Below are 18,326 nucleotides of genomic sequence, written 5' to 3' on the forward strand. Positions count from 1 at the left end.
GAACTCACACAGAAAGTCATTAAATGAGAGTGTAGGGAAAATGAGAAAGTGGAGGCAGGGGTGTTAGCACCAATCCTTAGCTATGTCATAGCTTCGCCTGGGATTAGCTACAAGAGAGACATCCTGACATAGTGATTTCAGAGCCAAACACATAGGGACTTAAACCTTGGCTCTGTCACTTGATCATGTGTGACTTTAGGGAAATCGCTAAACTTCCCAGAGTCTCGGTGTCTTTGTAAAATGGGAGTACTCATACCTGCACAAAGATTATACATATCACATATATGTAACATACTTAATGTACCCAGTGCCCAGCAAATATGTCCCATCTTTCACCTGGCCAAGCTCTTTCCCCTCCACACTGTGGTTGGCAGACTGCAAAAGGAGAAATCCATCTGGATAGGTGAGAAATATGAGAATTAGCATTGTGGGCTCTTCGTTAAGAAGAAAGATGTCACCAGCTCCCTTACATCGTCCTCCCACTGGGGGAGCTGATGGAATGTACAGCAGGGCTGCTAAATGTTAGAACTTGCACCCATATTTAGTTATATCAAGTAGTGGAATAATTCTGAATTCACTGATGTAATGCGCTATTGCAAAATGGAAGTCATCCAGCAAAAAGGAGCCCCAAAATAGGTTTTCATGGAAATTTAACTCTGAACATTCTGATCTTGTACCTTAACATAAATGAGACATGCAACATTTTTCTACCATAAAATTAAAGATAATTTCTTAAAAATAGATCAATGTAATGGCTACAAATGTCTTTCCATCATAACTCTAAGATACTTATCATTTGATCTGAGTTAAGAGAAGCTATGTCATCCATGATCATTAACAGTTTAGAAACCTCCTCCATTTTAAATGTTATTTCCTTGATGAAACTTTAATTACATTGCAAAACAACCTTCAAAATCACCTTGTTTTTATTCTCAATATTATTGTTATGATGACTTTATTCTTTTTGTAAATTCACAGGACGTACTTCCTCTTATGCAAAATCAGTCCCAAGACTTTGTTTTCTTTAGGTGTTCTGAAGCAAAAAAACCCACAACAAAACAATAAGAATTTCGACATTTTCAGTGCACTTTCAGAAAACTCTCTTTCTGATTAATATTAGTGCTCCTGACACTGAAATATAGTTATATGTTATTAGTTACTAAATGTTTTCTATAATTATGTAAAGTATGTTGACAGTCCCTGGTAGGATGCTCACACTTGACTATTTTGTCCATTGCAAAGTTCTGAAATGTATCAGAGAGAACCATTTTGAAGCATTTTCAAGTGAAACAGCTGTTAGAGGATTCTGGCTCTCAGGTTGCTCTCTTTGCCTGTAATGCTTAGTACACTGTTCTGCACAAGAGGCTCTGAAGTAAACATACCCTCTCTCCCCACAGACTTAAAAAATGTTAATCAAATTATAATCTCTGACCTTTGGAGCTCATGGCGAGATAGAAGGAGATTCGCTTAAATATAGAACTACAGATTAATACAGTACAATGTGGGAGACAAGTGTTGTGATAAAGGCATGAATGACTGTCATGACAAATGAGAGAATGAATAACTGCCCAGATGAGCCAAGGAAAGCTCCACAAATAAAACAATCTCTAATCTGGGTCTTGAAGTTCCAATAGGAGTTTGGAGAGTGAAGAAGTGAGGAGAAGAACATCCAGGCAGATGCTCAGATAGAGGCATGGTTGGGGAGGACAAATAGTGTAGGGTGCCTAGAACTGTAGAATGTGAGAATCTAAGCTTTGGCTGATGAGACTGACGAGCTGGAGCACATGGGGAACTATCTGTAAAAGCTTTGAAAACCACATATGAAAAAATCTTCTTTATTCTATAAGCAGTAGAGCCACTGACGTTCTTTAAGCAAAGAACTGACAGGATCCAACTTTCCAGATCATAACCGACGTGGTGTGGAAGACAGACTGGTGACGTCTTTCTGGTTTAAGCAGCTAGAATGATATATCTTTCAAAACTACCGAAGGAAGACAATTTCCCTCTATCCCAATTGTGTGTAGTTCAAACAAAAGAGCATTCCATTGTTGCTAGGTGGCCCGTGATGGTCTGAGGAAGATAAATACAGTGTCCTAAGCAATTCGCATGATATTTGAAGAAATCAATGTGATGAATATGGTGGATTCCCTGCTTTACAGCCCTGAGCTCAGGAAGGGCTGTGACCCACCACAGCTCTACCATGCTGCTTACTCATGGAAACATGGTTCCACCATACTCTATGTGGGGACATGACCCACCACACCTCCGATAAGACCTCTGCCATACCATGATGTGAGGACAAGGTCTGCCTTACCTCTGACAAGTCCACATGTGGGGACACGATCTATTGTGCTTCCACCACATCCACCTCAGCCATGCCACATCCAGCACAGAGCACAGAGCCCTGAGGAGGCAGCTGTCCACAGCCCACTACTGCCCAGGTTACAGAGATAGGCACAAAAGGTGGTGGTTGTAACAGGGGGTGAAGGGAGATGATGAAGGAAGAATGTAGACAAAGGAGCAATGAGAAAAAGGTTTAAAATTAATTAGTAAATGAATGAATATATAAATAAATACATAATAAATCATGAGTTTGAAGAGAGAAATGAAAAAAAAAACAACCTTAAAAATGAGGAAGAAGTACCAGAAAGGAAATATTTTTTAAAATAAGAAAGAAAAATGAAAAAGGAACACCAATCAGAGAATGAGACAACATGGAGAGGTAAACATAGTAAATGATCCATTTATGCGTATATATAAACCAATAGTTTTTTTTTATTCCCTTAAGAAGCTTATTTATCTTCCTCACATGCTTTTGAATGTCCTTGGTGAGCAGAGAAGAGCCGATGGAGAAATCAGAATCGAGCCCCCAGAGAGAACATCTTCTCCTTTTCATTCATAAGTCATTTGCTAACTGTTGCAAGTTTTATCTTGGGGAACCCGCACCCATGTGAAAAGTCATTCCTTATGTGACCTTGCTGGTCTAAATACACATCTCTCTGTACTTATGGCTTCATCATAGTGGAAGCGGTAGGAAATCAATGTTTGCTAAATTTTAAGGAAACAGAGTGGAAAATGGTTGTAAGTAAAAGTTTCCAGAATTATTTTGGGGGTACCCATGAGCACTACTGGACACTCCATGAAGGTGGCTCCTGTCCCTCTGGTTGTCATGGCATCAGGAGACAGAGCTCCCATGGAAATGGGTACTTCCGGCAGACCTAGAGAGCCAGGTGCATTTGGAATGGGTTTTGCACATCCGCACCCAGAAAAGGTGGAAGCCAGCAGACACTTTCCTTCCCCTCTCAACTGCACAGGCTAGCAGGGAGGCCTGCAATTGGCATGTGGGCAGCCGATTTATCAGCCCCACACAGGGCAATCATCAAGTTAAATAGCAGTTACTTCTCTTCAGGACACAAGAACAACCCTCCCGCTCAGCCCTGGGAGCGCACGAGTGTGCAGGGGAACAAAGGGAGAGCCCACAGCCAGGCCCCACTGGGAGGAAAATGAAGGCCACAATGGGCCAGTGCCCTCAGTGTGGGTGCATGGGGCGGCCCTCTAATAACACACCAAATGGCAGCCCTGTGTGGATGGACCACCCAAGTGTATCCAACAACAAGTACCATGTACTCAGAAAGCTGCTAACATACTAAGCCTCTTATTTGCAGCCTGGGGCATACTTATGACAACCTTTCACAAATCAGAAGGCAAATGTGAAGTAATATTATTTCAGCAGGGGTACTGTTTTCTGCTCCCATTTAAGACCTCCTCCAATTTAAGGAAACGTAAGAAAGAACTGTGGATTCTCAAGATTTAGAAAAATTAACAGGTACATGAGAACTTTGAGTATGGTTCAGAATGGGATTGAAGGGAAAGACAGAAGGTTTTAAATGGTTCTCTTACCTTTTTATCACTCAGGCCAGAAACCTGGTCTACGTACTCCTCTTGGATCATGAAGGCAGCTAAGTTGGCAGTGTAGCTGGCCAGGAAGATGACGGCGAAGAAGGCCCACACTGACACCATGATCTTGGAGGTGGTCCCCTTTGGGTTCTGCACAGGGACGGAGTTGTTAAACACCAGACCCCAGAGTAACCAAATAGCTTTGCCGATGGTAAAAGACGGGCCACCTGGCTCTGAAATGAACCAAAGACAAAGACAGACAGTTAACACAGAGTCACTGGTTCTCCTGAAACCTGCAAGTGCCCAGAGCTGGTGAGTTCCTGTTCAGAGGATGAAACACTCCGATAAGACCCCGCCCTTCACAGAAAGCTCTTTAGGTTGAGAGCTTGTGTCTCTCTTCTCCTGGGACCCCCAGGAAGACAAAAGAATGCTCCTCGGGAGAAAAACCAGAGAACTGGGGTGTGTGTGGGATTTTCTCCAAGGAATGGTCATGATTCAGCCAGGGCTCTGGTGGGCCAGCCTTCTGCCCCCAAGATCAAAACCCTCAAGATCATATCAAATCCGAATAACAAAGGCAACTAACTACCCCATTATCGTCACAGACTGGTCCCTATTGTTTCTAAAAATTTGTATTTGTATCTACCAAGAAAGTATTTCAACTTCAAAAGGGATCAGCAAGAACTGTGTGGGGTCTTTTTCTACCACTGTCACAAACCTCCAATTTTATTCACGCTGATGCTGAATGGCTTTCAATGCACTTTAGCCTGGTTTTTCTTCAGCTTCTAGCATTTAGCACTGAATGTTTCCAGGACAACTCTGACCCCATTCCACTGCCAACACTTCCCTAATGGTTTCCTACAGTAGCAGCCCCTGTGCAAAGGAGTACCAGGGAGCCCGGACAGGCAGTCATGACCCCCAGCTGTGCCGCATGCACCTGCGGGCAGGGAGGCTGTCTTTATGCCCTCCCCACGACCTTCACACAGATCATGTCAAGACTTCTGCCAATAATTTTCTTGTGATCTTACTGCTCTCTCTGCTTGGCGATGATAAAATCTTGCCTGATGTCTGGGTCTGCATGTAGTGCCCCCAGTGCAGAAATGAACATCTGCCTGCCCAGTTTTACAACATATTAGCACAGGTCTTAGGATACTATCTGTGATCCTACAACATCTGCTCAGTCAACTAAATCATCGGTGACTGCACGTCGAGCCTAATATCTAACTGTGCACGCTCATCTGTGCGTGTGGACCGTATTGCATGGAACAGGTGTATAACTAAAAAGACATGTATAAATCAAAGTTTTATACATTGTAAAATGCCTCAAGGGGACTTAATATTTAAAGTAGCTCCACGTTGAATTCCTTTGTGAAGACAAGCATCGTTTGTAAAGTGAGTAATTGTAAAGTAAGCCCTTGCGCTGAATTTTATGTCTGAATTTTTGCCTCCTTGATTTTCTTCAGGTGTAGGGGAGGGGGCATACTAACTTTAGCTCTTGACACTGTCAACACATGTATGTACTCATGTGCTTCTCAGATGTTTCACTTTTTTCTAATGCCCATCAGGATGGGGAGTAGGTCATGGTTTGTGGATGAGCCTCTGGCACAGGTGGAAAGCCTTAACCATACCATACTGTGGAGACAGCCAAACTTCCACGCAGAATTCACACAACAAATAAGAAGGTAGGGCAGCACCTGGAAATGCATAAGTGCCATGGTGGTTCACAGCATGCACTGAGAAGTCAACAGAAGCACTAAGGAGCTGTTACAAAATGCAGCCTAGCACCCATCTCCAGAGGGGATGGGTGGTTATTCTAATATGCAACCGCAGTAGAGAACCACTATTTTGAAACATACAATGGTCCAAGCCCCACTCTAGACTTAGTGAATCAGAATATTCGAAATGAGGTCCAAGTGCCTTTGAAGTTGAAGTGTGCCATAGATAACTATCATGTGCAGCCAGGGTGAAGAATCGATGAATCTTTCCTCTTGAAGGTCTAGATCCAGGATAAAGCTCACATTCCAGGTGGGAGAAGACTCAGAAAAGGTGTGATATTTTCTAACCCTCGAGATCTCAGGAAGTTTTAGAAGGACCCCATGCCCCCCTTTGTAAAGCTAGTAAACTTTCTGTGACGTCTCATAAATGGCTCACACACACAGGCAGCCCTCACACCTCTGGACCTACCCAGCCAGGAAATTGGAGGGCCCCCAGCAGTAGCTGTGGGTGAGAACTGTTATCTCCTAATCTCCCTGGCAGAGGGATCCGAGCAGGACGCGTGCCTTGGAGATGTGGCTCAGAGGTGACCCTTTGGCTATGGAGAACTCTGTCAGCCACAGCTACTCTCTCAGCCTGCTCTTAGCCTCGGTTATCAAAATAGTTTCCTCTTACATGTCTTTGCTAAGTATCTCCCACCAGCTTTCCTCTCCTCTTCCTACGGGTGGAACTGGGTTTGGAGTCAGGCCTGAGCCAGGGAGGGGACATAGAGATTCAAAGTAACATCTTAATTGGGGCATTTCTAATGAGTCATCAAGCTGCTGACATAGAAGGCTGAGCGTTCATTTTCAGCAATAGGTAAGTTTAGGAGAAGGCAGACAGCCAATGAAGGGTACAGAGGTTCAGAACTGAGAACTAGAAAAATGCAGACATGCAGTGGTTGTAATGGCCTTACCTCTACCATCAGCGAGGCACCTGTTATAACCCACAGGGCTGAAGTACTCAAAGACAAAGACAGCCACAGCTGAGACAATGAGCAGCATCACAAACATCATCACCCAGACGTCAGCACTGAAGGGCTCTGAGGGAGGAAGAAAAACATCAGTGCTGAGAGTTACAAGAGAACAAAGCGATTCTAATTAATTTACATATTCATTCACTCACACACCATGCAATTTTTTGGGAGACAAACTGCAGGTGTGTATATCCCTTCAGACAGCCAGGGGCTGGGTTGGGGGAGAGAAAGAGGCTGTGTCTGAGCATCTCCATTTCCCCAGTGGGCATGGCAAAGTTTATTTTCTTTCAAACACATGAAAAGGATAGCCTCTTGCCTGTGAACTTTTGAGATTGTCAAGATAGTTTCTGCCATTGGACCAGTATCTGGGTCTTTCAGTAAATGGTACAACTGGAAGATGTACCAGCGATGGAGTAGACGGATCCTGTTGGACTGATCCTTGGTTTATGGTGCCATTTACATGGCCACACCACACAGCAGAGACCTGGAAAGGCCTTCACCAATGCTTACGAGCCTCACAGCCAAATTCATTCTCAACAGACTTAATTACTATTTCAGGCTTGAATTGGTTCTGTAATGATTACGTACAACGGATAGCTCCCTTCCCTCACTTCTCTTAAACTTTCCTAGATTTACTTTTTCAACCCACTTTGATGTCTATATTTTATTAGACATCATTAGGGTATGAGAATATATACATCAGTGTTAAAAAGATACATCCACGCTGAATATCAGCATCTACAAAAGAGGGAATTTAGCAGATGACAAGAACACGTGCTTCAGCTATAATTAAGCGAACAACTACAAGCCAGTCTCTGTCATCAGGCCACACGGTTGACGGGGCAAGGTCAGGCAAAACAGCAACCATGTTCCACAATGCTTTCTTTATTTTCTCTAGTCACTTTCCCTAGTTCCTTCCAGGTGATCTGAATGCCTTGGCCGAGAGGGGTCCAGGTATGGAACTCTACGTTCCAGGGGCCGTGGCTCTGAGGGCCTGTTGCTATTCTGTCCCATGATACAATGCTCCTTTGGTTGTGTCTCAAAATAGTTCTGGCCTTTTAGCTATCACATCACACTGTAAACTCATAACTAAGGGAATTAATATGCTGCTTTCTCCATCTTTCAAATCATTAATAAAGATGAAGTAGAAAAAGGACAAAAAAAAAAAAGGCTGGAAATTAGAAAATATTTTTCTACTTGAAACCTTTACCGGTGAACCCCCAAGAGAATTATAAAAGCCTGGTCACTTAATCAGTTTGAAAAGGACTTTGATAAGGTACATGGCAACTGTGAAATGCAAGACCTTTCGGTGGCAGCCAGAGACGGAGGGTACAAGGCACAATTCCGAGCCTCTATGCAGCAGAGCGGAGGACCCCTCTCCCCTCTGGTGCCAGCTGACTGCCATCCTACTCTGACTTCACTTGTGTTTAAGATTAGGGAACCACTGAGTCAAAGTATTGTCTCTATGCTTTCTTTTCCCCCAGAAGGCCAGGGAAACTTTCTGTATACAAAAAAAAAAAAAAAAGCCTGGCCAGTGTGGCTCAGTGGTTGAGCATCGATCCACACACCAAGAGGCCACCGGTTCAATTCCTGGTCAGGACATGCCCAGGTTGTGGGCCTGATCCCCAGTGAGGGGCATGCAGGAGGCAGCTAATCGATGTTGTCTCTCATTGATGCTTCTATCTCTTTCTCCCTCTCCTTTCCTCTCTCTCTAAAATAAATCAAGAAAAAAGAATTTTTTTAATCCAATGACAACAATCACATTCGTATTGGTCTTTACAATTTAGAACATACTTTCTGCACCTATTTTATTCAAGTGTTGTAATGGTTCTCTCATTATGGGATTACCATATCTTACAAAGCAGTAAGCTAAGACTCAGAGGTCATGGTCCTTTCCAAGTTCATACTCAGAAAGTGGCAGGGCCAGATTATGAAGGGAGGCCCACTGAGGCAAAGGTGGGTGCTTTCTCGTTGTATTATATCACACCTTAGTCTCTGACCACCACATTGCAGAGCTCCAACCGTGGAGTAGAACACAGGCTCTGAAGGCAGCCGCATCCGGATCTGCCCGTTGCTAGCTGAGAGACTGCTGGAAAATTGCTTAACCTGAGAGTCAGTTCTGAAGCCATAAAATGAGTATGATGATAGTGTCAATGAGATCATATAGTCAAAGTTTGTACAATAATGCCTGGCACATCACTAAGCAGAGGTTTAATAAATACTGGCTTCTCTCACCCCTGTAATGAACTGCTCCTCCTCCAAACACACACACACACACACACACACACACACACACACACACACACACACCCTGCCTGGCATTTCTGACATTCTAGGGTTATCCCAGTGTATCACTGGCTCTTCCAGCTCAGACGCTAAGTAAGGTTAGTTCTATGCCAATAGGGTTAGAATTAGAATGTAGTTTTGTTTGTACATTTTAATGTTCCAATTATCCTTGTAAAGGAAAAGGCAAATAAAATACAAGCTGCTGTGGGGATTAATGCACATACACAGTGTGTGCTATCTAATAACAGTTCATACAAAATTGGCAGAGCCATAATTTGCTTCTCTGTGAGTAAGAAGGTTGGCTGAGGAACTTGAGCAATTTATCGGAAACTTCTATGGAACCTCTAACACCACTTTGTAGTACATTAACTGAATGACTCCCTGCCCCCCACCCTGGACACAGCTTAGAAATGTTAGTCACTGTTTATTTCAACATCATCATAAAAAATGTTGATGCCCTTTAGAGAGAATGTGACTTCTCCAAGGGCTAACAGCTTGTTTATGTCCAAACCAGGCTTCCTGTCTCCTGGTCCAGTGTTCTGTTTTCAAGGTAACATTTTATTTTCCAACCCCTTGCTCTCACAACCCCTGCAAAAAAAGTGGGGCATGAGCTCACAAAAGAGCTCATCTAATTGAAATCTTGGCTTTCCCCAGTTTGATACCCTATCTAACCTGTGCGATGCTGGAGAACAAGGAAGCACTGAATGGTACAGAGAAGGATGGAGTGAGATGGAAAGAAGAATCAAAACAGCTTTATCTGAAAAAGCTTCAGAAAAGTTTACGTGAAAACTGAAAACCATTTTAGGTAGCACTGAGCTGAATTCTTGAAGAACATTTAAAATCATTGGTATTTCACCCTAGCCAGGTAGCTCAGTTGGTTAGAGCATTGTCCAGAGACGCCAAGGTTGCAGGTTCAATCTCCAGTCAGGGCACATACAAGAAGCAACCAACAAATGCATAAATAAGTGGAACAACAAATCTCTCTTTCTTTCTCTCTCAATCAATGTTTTTAAAAAACCATAGGTATTTCAATGACATCAACAATTAGGAATCATTAAAGCAGAAAGCAGCGTCAAATGTCTTCTTCTATGGTTGAGGAAACTAAGTCCCAGGATCAAGGCAGATTTGCTCAAGGTCAAATGATGAGTAAGTAGCAGAAATGGGACTAAAGTAGGACCCCTGATTACCATTCCAGCACTGTTTTCTTATAAGGTATCATGCCTTTCTATTTGGGGGGCAGGGGTTGTTCTTCAGTTTTCATGTTGGAGAAGACTCAATTTTGAAGTCCCCAAAGTGAAATCCTGGCTGAACTGAGCTGGTCACGTGCTCCCTTCGCTGTGCCTCATTCCATCTGCCTGCCCTTATGTCTATTTCCTTCACGCCCGCAAGCACATCGCCTACCTAAGAAGGCAGAAGGTGAGACAGTCCCGTTGCTGCGTGATACCATGACGCTGATGCCAGTCTCTATGAAGGGCACAGAGAAGTCCACCACCTCGGACCGCTCCTCGTTGATGGTGAGCGACCCCACTGCCATGTAGGCCCTCTTCATGACCACCTGGGGAGAAAGGCGCAGTGCTCAGTTAGAACATTCAGGAAGGTGAGGGGCTTCCCCAGGGAAAGTAACTCATGGCTCTACCGTGGTGTTTTTTTGTTTGTTTGTTTGTTTTTTTGTACAGCGGGAAGAGGATATTCTACTTACTATTTTATATTTTCTAAGATTTGTAAAATGAGCGTTTTGGATATCTAAATGAAACCATGTAAATTTGAATCTCCATAAACTGGAGGTCCTAGTCATTGAGACCAGGCAAAGCCTTAAAGAAACATTAGTATAATGAGCAGAAATTCTCCCACGTCATGATCTGGAAATGGCCCTTAATTCCTGACACTCACCTCTCCAATCATACCATTCCAGGTTCCATTGATTTTCTTCCCATGCTTGCCATTCGTAACCAGGTAAAGATCATAGGTAAACTTCACAGATTTGGAAATTTTCTTAAGGATGTCAATACAGAAGCCCTTGCAGCATTTTTTTATGTAACCTGGTTCCTCATCTGTTTTATTCCTAAGCAGTTAAAGAAACAAAAAACAAACACAGTGCTTTATATAAGAAGCAAAATACTACCCATTGACATTACACCTCTAACCCCCTGCAAAGCTCAGCACAATTTATATCAGACCTAAGTGAGGGAACACATCAGACCACAGAACTGCAATTCTCTCAAGTCACTGCAGCAAACCAGGTTTTCTCACAAGTTTTAATGCTCCTTTGAAGTATAATATACATCAGGAAAGCGCACCTGAAGGGTTCAGTTAGAGGAATTTTCATACACTGAATATACCCATTTAACCAGCACCCAAATTCAGGTACAGAGAAGCTGCTAGAAACTTAGAGGCCTCTTTTTTTTTTTTTTTTGGAGTTATTATATTTTTATTTATTTTTTCCCTATCACCTTTTATTCTTCCTATATCCTCTTCCACCTCCACTCAACAACCCCCCCAACTCAATAACCACATTGATGTCTGTGTCTATGAGTTCTTTCTCTTTTTTTCTTTTTTGCTCAATTCCTCCACCGCCCCAAGCCCCCCACCCCCACCCACACATACACACCAGAGCTGTCTGCCTGCTCTCTATCTATGAGGCCTCTTATTCTCCCTTTCAGGTACTTCCCACCTTCTCCAAAGGGGACCATTAACCTGATTTGCAAAACGTTTCTAAATCTCAAAATTTCAGGACATATTGTCTCCCCAAAATATATTTCAGCACCAATGTAAACTTGAGTCTCCATAAACATGGAGATCAGGCAAGGCTCAAGAAACATTAGTATACTCGGCAGAAATTCTCCCAGGTCATGATCTGGACAGAACCAGACATCAGAGCACAGAGCTGCCAGTAATTCCATTGCTCATTGGAAAATGAAAATCAGATGTGGTGCTCAATTCATTCTATGCTTCAGGTCCCAGGCCAGCCAGGTGCTAACAGTGGGGTCTAATCTGACTATCCCATGACCCCTGAAGCCACTGGGGAAGGTGTCATACTCAGTGACGATGCGTTTTTGGCAGGGGACTGTGTTCCTCATGCAGGTTCCACTCAGAGGGTCCACACTTTCCACAATTACAAATGGAGCCTCCTCCAACGTCACAATGCTCAGATGGTCATCCTCCTGCTCTTCCGTCTCAGGACACATTCGGGGCCACAAGTAGTACTTCATCTGCAGGGACTTGTCTTTCCACTTCCCCACCTGCACAGGGATAAACAAAAAACCCAGAAACCATTGGCGGAGACTAAGCAGCCTCTCTCCTAGCCTCAACCAGGGAGATTTAAACAAAGGTCAACAGATACAGATATTGTACTTAATAAAGAGAAGAATCATCTTTAAACCATATGCTCAAAATGAGACTACTGTGTCCAAACCGAAGAAAGGTAATCTATTCATTTATTCACCTACTTATGAAATATTAAAAGAGGACCTACTATGTGCCGAACACCTGCTAAGACCTGTGCTCAAAGAAGCATCATTCTGCTTTTTGTGAAGCTCACACTGAGTGAAGGACTCAGAAGTGTAAACAATGTTTACAGTGCTGTGTGGTAAGTGCTAAAACTGAAGACTACACCAAGTGCTGGGGGATGCCAGTGTCCTGCTTTGTGTGGCTGTTGGTATTTTCTATTGAACTATGACAATGAACATGATAGTGAGAGCCACTGATAGCTTTGGGAAGGTCAACAGAATGACGGAAACAAATGAGCCAGAAGGATATGTTTTGGCTTGCAACAGAGGTCCAGTGGGAAGCCACATGGAGAACTGGGTAGATGTGAATCGGAATAAAATGATTAGTCATGATCAAATAATACTGACTCAGCTTGGCTGGGGAAGGGAGTGTGGTTGGGCCGGTGATGAAAACCACAGGTCCATGCAGATGTCCATCTGCTGGGCTGAGTGAAAGCCCTGGGATGAATCATATAGGTCTCTCTGTGAGCTGCCACATAGGGCCACACAGGCTGTGGGCCCCAACTACAGGGAGCACCATTCACACATACTCCAATGTGAAAGGTAGGTGTCCCCTAGAATCAAGCTCATGCTGGCCCTGCTGTCAATCATCAGGAGAAATGTGTGGGTTCCATTATCTTTTAGAAGAGCCATTCATTTCTGTTTTTATAATAGAATCTGCATGACTGTGTTGGTGGTTTCTTGTTCTCACTCTGTCATTAAGTTTATTGAAGAAAGTAGGAATACCTTTCAATTTTCTATAAATGAACATCTTTAATTATCACAGGGAATTATAGATTGCAAGCTCTTACATTTTCCCAATCTATAATTGCCTCCATGCAGCAATGCAAATGAGGTGCACAGGTAAGGCACTAGGACTGCAAACTACTTAATGTATTAACTCAGTAAAATATATTAAATCAATAATTAAAAAAAAAATGAGCAGAATATCAACAACATATTTCATAGAACTAGAACAAATACTCCAAAAGTTTATATGGAACCACAAAAGACCTCAAATAGCCACAGCAATCTAGAAAAAGAAGAACAAAGTAGGAGGGATCACAATACCGGATATCAGGTTTTACTACAAAGCTACTGTAATCAAAACAGCCTGGGCCCTGGCCGGTTTGGCTCAGCATTTGGAGCGTCAGCCTGCAGTCCAGAGAGACCTGGGTTTGGTTCCCGCTAAGGGCATGTACCTTGGTTGCAGTTTGTCCCCAACCCTGTTTAGTTCGTGCGGGTGGCAGCCACTCGATGTGTCCCTTTCACGTCGATGTTTCTCTCTCTCCCCCTCTCTTCCTCTCTCTCCCTCCCACTCTATCTGAACAAAAAATGGAAAAATGTCCTCGGGTGAGAATAAAAAAAAAACAACAGCCTGGTACTGGCACAAGAACAGGCATACAGATCAATGGAACAGAACAGAGAACCCAGAAATTGACCTAAGATGTTATGCTCAATTAATATTTGACAAAAGGTGGTAAGAGCATACAATAAAGTAAAGACAGCTCGTTAATAAATGGTGTTGGGAAAATTGGACAGCTAAATGCAAAAAAATGAAACTAGACCACCAACTTACACCATACACAAGCATAAACTCACAATGAATAAAAGACTTAAATGTGACTCATGAATCCATAAAAATCCTAGAAGAAAATGTGAGCAACAAATTTTCAGACATCACACGCAGCAGAATTTTCACTGATACAATGCCTAAGGCAAAAGAAACAAAGGAAAAAATTAAATCATGGAACTACATCAAGCTAAAAAGCTTCTTCACAGCAAAAGAAACAAGCATCAAAATGGAAAGGGAACCCACTATATGGGAGAGCATACTTGCCAATGATACATCAGATAAGGGGTTAATTTCCAAAATATATAGAGTACTCATACAACTCAACAAAAGGAAGACAATCCAATTTAAATATGGGCAGATGACCTAAATAAACACCTGTCCAAACAGGACATACAAATGGCCAAGAAACATATGAAAAAATGCTCAACATCACTAATCATCAGAGATGCAAATTAAAACAACTATGAGGTATCACCTCATACCTGCCAGAATGGCCGCCATCAACAAATCATCAAACAACTGCTGGCGAGGCGGTGGAGAAAAGGGGACTCTAGTGCACTGCTAGAGGGAATACAGATTGGTGCAGCCACTATGGGAAACACTATGGTGTTTCCTCAAAAAATTAAAAATTGAACTGCCATTTGACCCAGTGATCCCACTTCTAGGAATATATCCTAAGAAGCCTGAAACACCAATCAGAAAGAATATATGTACCCCTATGTTCATAGAAGCACTATTGACAATTGCTAAGATCTGGAAACAGCCCAAGTGTCCATCAATAGATGAGTGGATAAGAAAGCTGTGGTACACGTACACAATGGAACACTATGCAACTATAAGAAAGAAAGATTTCTTATCCTTTGAGATGACAGGGAGGAACCTGGAGAGTATTATGCTAAGAGAAATAAGCCAATTAGAGAAAGACAAGTATCACATGATCTCACTTGTTTGTGGAATACAATGAACAGGATAAAGTGATGAACAAAACAGACCTAGAGACATAGAAGTAGGGTTCAGACTGACAAACTTCAGAAGAGGTGGTGGGGGGAGGGAAGAGATAAACCAAAGAATTTATGCATTTAAGCATAACCAATGGACAGACAACAATGCTGGGGTGGGGGTGGTGGGAACGTGAAGAAGGTGTCAATGGGGGGGAAAAAGAGAAACACCTGTAACAAAAATAAATTAATTAAATTTTTAAAAAATGGACAGAACTTCATAAATTTTTAAGCAGGATTGGATAAATGAAATTAGATTTCCATATGTATACAAAACCAAAATTCCCTCCTTTGTTTCTGCTTTTGTCTACACTTAGGTTCTACCTAGTGCCTACCTAGGTGTGATTTGTACCTCCCTCCAGCCTGTCTAGTAGATGCTGACTACTTCCAGGCCCAATTAGACCTACACAGCCACTGTCCTTGGCTTATTGTGTCACTATAACATAGGCAGTGGCTTGGTGTCCTGGGCCATCCTGTTTGGAATTAATCCTGCTGCTAGTTTTCTCCCAAGTATGTAAGCCATACATCACTTCTGGGTTCAGAGTTATCCACAGAACCAAGCATTTGCTTTATTGTATATGTATAGTCTTTTCTGGACGGTTGACCCTCAATTGAGTTCAAGTCTGTTTTCCCTCGTATTGCTAAGACTACTTATTTCTAAAGCAAAAATGTCCAAATAACTTCCCAGCCATGTGGAGAGATGAGTGTCCTCTGCCTGTGGTTAGGGGGAGGTGGGGCTTGGAGAGAAGGCCTTGCCTTGTGGACCCATGATTTTGGGTCACCCGCATCACCAAGCAGCCCTATTTACCTCAGTGGCCAAACTGGTAAGATTTTCTGTATGTTTGATGATGTGGAAAAGGTTGGGAAGTCCTAAGTACCTGATTTTATTCATTTTTTTTCACTTCCATCTTTTTACCCCCAATAGTCCCTTTGCATTTTTTCCTTTTAAATCCAACTTTATTCTCTTCCATCTTTATTGTTACTAGCCGAGCCCAGTAGCCCAGCAGCCCATTCTGGGATTGTTTTAGGCAACTTTAAACCTCACATGAGGTTCCTCCTAGAGTCCACTGTGGAAACTGCCGCCAGATGGCTCTTCTTAAAACATCGCTTCATCAAGACTCCTACTCAAAAACGTCAACAACCACCCATCACCTCAGGCTGGTGTCCAAACTCATCTAGTCCGTGCATTAAGATGAATCTACCTTAATACAGTTAACTTCAGTATTTTGAAACACGAATCCCTTGCTCAAGTTGGAAAAGTAAGTTGTTGGTACTGGGAGCTAACACAGGTTAATCAGGAACAGGTTTCGATGAGCTAGCTGCATTTTTTTTTTCTGACAGACTTCCTATATCTGTGAAACAAAGATGCTGCAGACATATCATTTTGGCAAAGATTTTCATGACACCCTTACGAACAAGATGAAATATAATATAGATTACGATATACCTTTCTAGATTTGAAAGGAGTGTAAAGTCCATATTTTTTTTTTTAAAAAAAGATTTTTTAATGAATCAGTGCCAATATTAAAAGAGGTCTCTAGTGACAGATCAGGGAATTCTGTTCTTAGAAGTGGTCTGTTTAGTGTTTCGGAAAACAAAATAGAAGTCATGATCACAAACTGCAGATACAAAGCGAGACAGGATAGAAGATGCGCTAAGGAACTAAGGTTGGGAGCAATATGAATTAACTGGCATAACAGGCTGAACCAAATAGAATGAAATTTAAGTATACTTAAAGTCTAGCAATTAGATTTTTAAAAAGCAACTGCTCCGTATTGGAAAAGATACTGAAATATATAACAGACTATACAAGCTACTGTGATAACAAATGGTACATTTACAGACTTAGAGTATCAACCACACGGGATGAGGGGAGGGCGTAAACGATCCCACTCTGCTCTGTGTTCATCGTACCACAGCTGCAAAACTAGGTTCTGGTCCTTTAATTCTGTGATCACCTGATTCCTATTTACTACGTCATTTCCAGCAATGATGTTTGTGCAGTCCCCTCCAGCACACTCTTTCCCAACTTCCGTCATGCTGGCTGTATCGTATCCTTGCTTCACTTTCATACAGTTCAACCACCAACAACTGCACGCCAACTCTGTGCCAGGCACTGGTTATATGCTACAGGCAACAACACCAAGTAACATTAAGTGAGGGCTTCGTGTGTGCTAGGCACTGAACACATCTAGTCACCTCATTAATCATGACGGCAAACTTGTGAAACGAAGACAACTGTTTAATTTCTCACTTTACCGAAAAGAGCAGAGGGCGGAGAGGAGCGCAGTGTCGGGATCCGGAGCGCCGGCCTGGCTCCAGAGCTCAGGCTCTGACCCACCACACAGCACTGCTTCTCTGGTGATGAAATAGGCAGACACAGTCCCTGTCCTCCAAGGACAGTCTAGTGGGGAAAGACACTATCTATTGACAATAATATCAAGTTAGGCCTTGGCAATTACCCTAATAAAAGGTACATGTAAAATACTCTGGGGTTCAGAGTAGAAGTGATTATTTCAGAAAGGGTCAGGGAATAAGCTTGACGAAGATCTTTATCTTTGAGCTGGGCCTTGGAATGTAAGGGATAGGTCATCAGGTAAAGAGGACATTATCCACTGAGGCAGTGCAAGAACCAGGTTGCAGTCCTAGGGCTGCCTGACAGAGAGACCGAGGGGAGTCAGCCTTCCCAGCTGAGAGGCACGACGTACAAGGAGAAACAGTCCAGCTCTGCTCCCCTCCCCCGAAAGGCCCGATCACTCTATAGACAATGTCTATCGCTCTCTGGAGCCACATGGATTGTACTCATCTCCTCCCAACTTGTGTCAGGTGGGTAGCTTGAAACTGGTCCTGGGCACCGTGAAATGGGCAAACAACGAATCAGGGCTTCCTCTCTCCACCCGCCTCCGGTTGTGAAACACTCACCAGCTCACCTCTCTCCTGAGTAACCAAATCATTCATTACTTCTTGCTATTTACTACTTTATCTAGCGGCTTTTTAACTTTCAGGTGCCCTGTCTCCTAGTCTAAATGCTACACATGCCCTGAGTGTTTCTGTGGTCACGGACACCTTCCTAACACTCTCGGAGCCTCTGCTTCCACATCTGTGAGACAGGGGGTGACTGCGAAGGCGCCCCCACCTACTCTGTGACCCCGGATCTCCTTAGGGCACATGCTCTCCACTCCCCTCTGGTCAGAGCCCAGGAAAGGGCAGATGCTCACAGTGGTTAATTCCTGAAGGAAGGCAAGCACCTGTTTGTTTATAGAGAAGAGTAGCTTGTCATAAGTCACGATCCTTTTTTGGTGTTTCTTTGTGAGTCACTGCAGTGAGAAGGCAAGTCAACAAATTCCTTCAGAATTAAA

General features: G+C 43.0%; 1 protein-coding gene across 1 annotated transcript in view; it reads right to left on the reverse strand.

Annotated features, from left to right (window-relative positions):
* Positions 1–18,326, reverse strand: part of GRIN2B (glutamate ionotropic receptor NMDA type subunit 2B) — a 410,201-nt gene that overhangs the window by 38,079 nt on the left and 353,796 nt on the right. Inside the window, exons 5-9 of the mRNA XM_036251618.1 lie at positions 11,945–12,147; positions 10,799–10,970; positions 10,310–10,463; positions 6,563–6,688; positions 3,901–4,130 (exon numbers count right to left, since the gene is read on the reverse strand). Coding sequence (XP_036107511.1) covers positions 3,901–4,130; positions 6,563–6,688; positions 10,310–10,463; positions 10,799–10,970; positions 11,945–12,147 — 885 coding nt within the window. The remainder of the gene's footprint in view (positions 1–3,900; positions 4,131–6,562; positions 6,689–10,309; positions 10,464–10,798; positions 10,971–11,944; positions 12,148–18,326) is intronic.

Source organism: Molossus molossus, unplaced genomic scaffold, assembly GCF_014108415.1.
Source record: "Molossus molossus isolate mMolMol1 unplaced genomic scaffold, mMolMol1.p scaffold_m16_p_10, whole genome shotgun sequence".
NCBI lineage: Eukaryota > Metazoa > Chordata > Mammalia > Chiroptera > Molossidae > Molossus > Molossus molossus.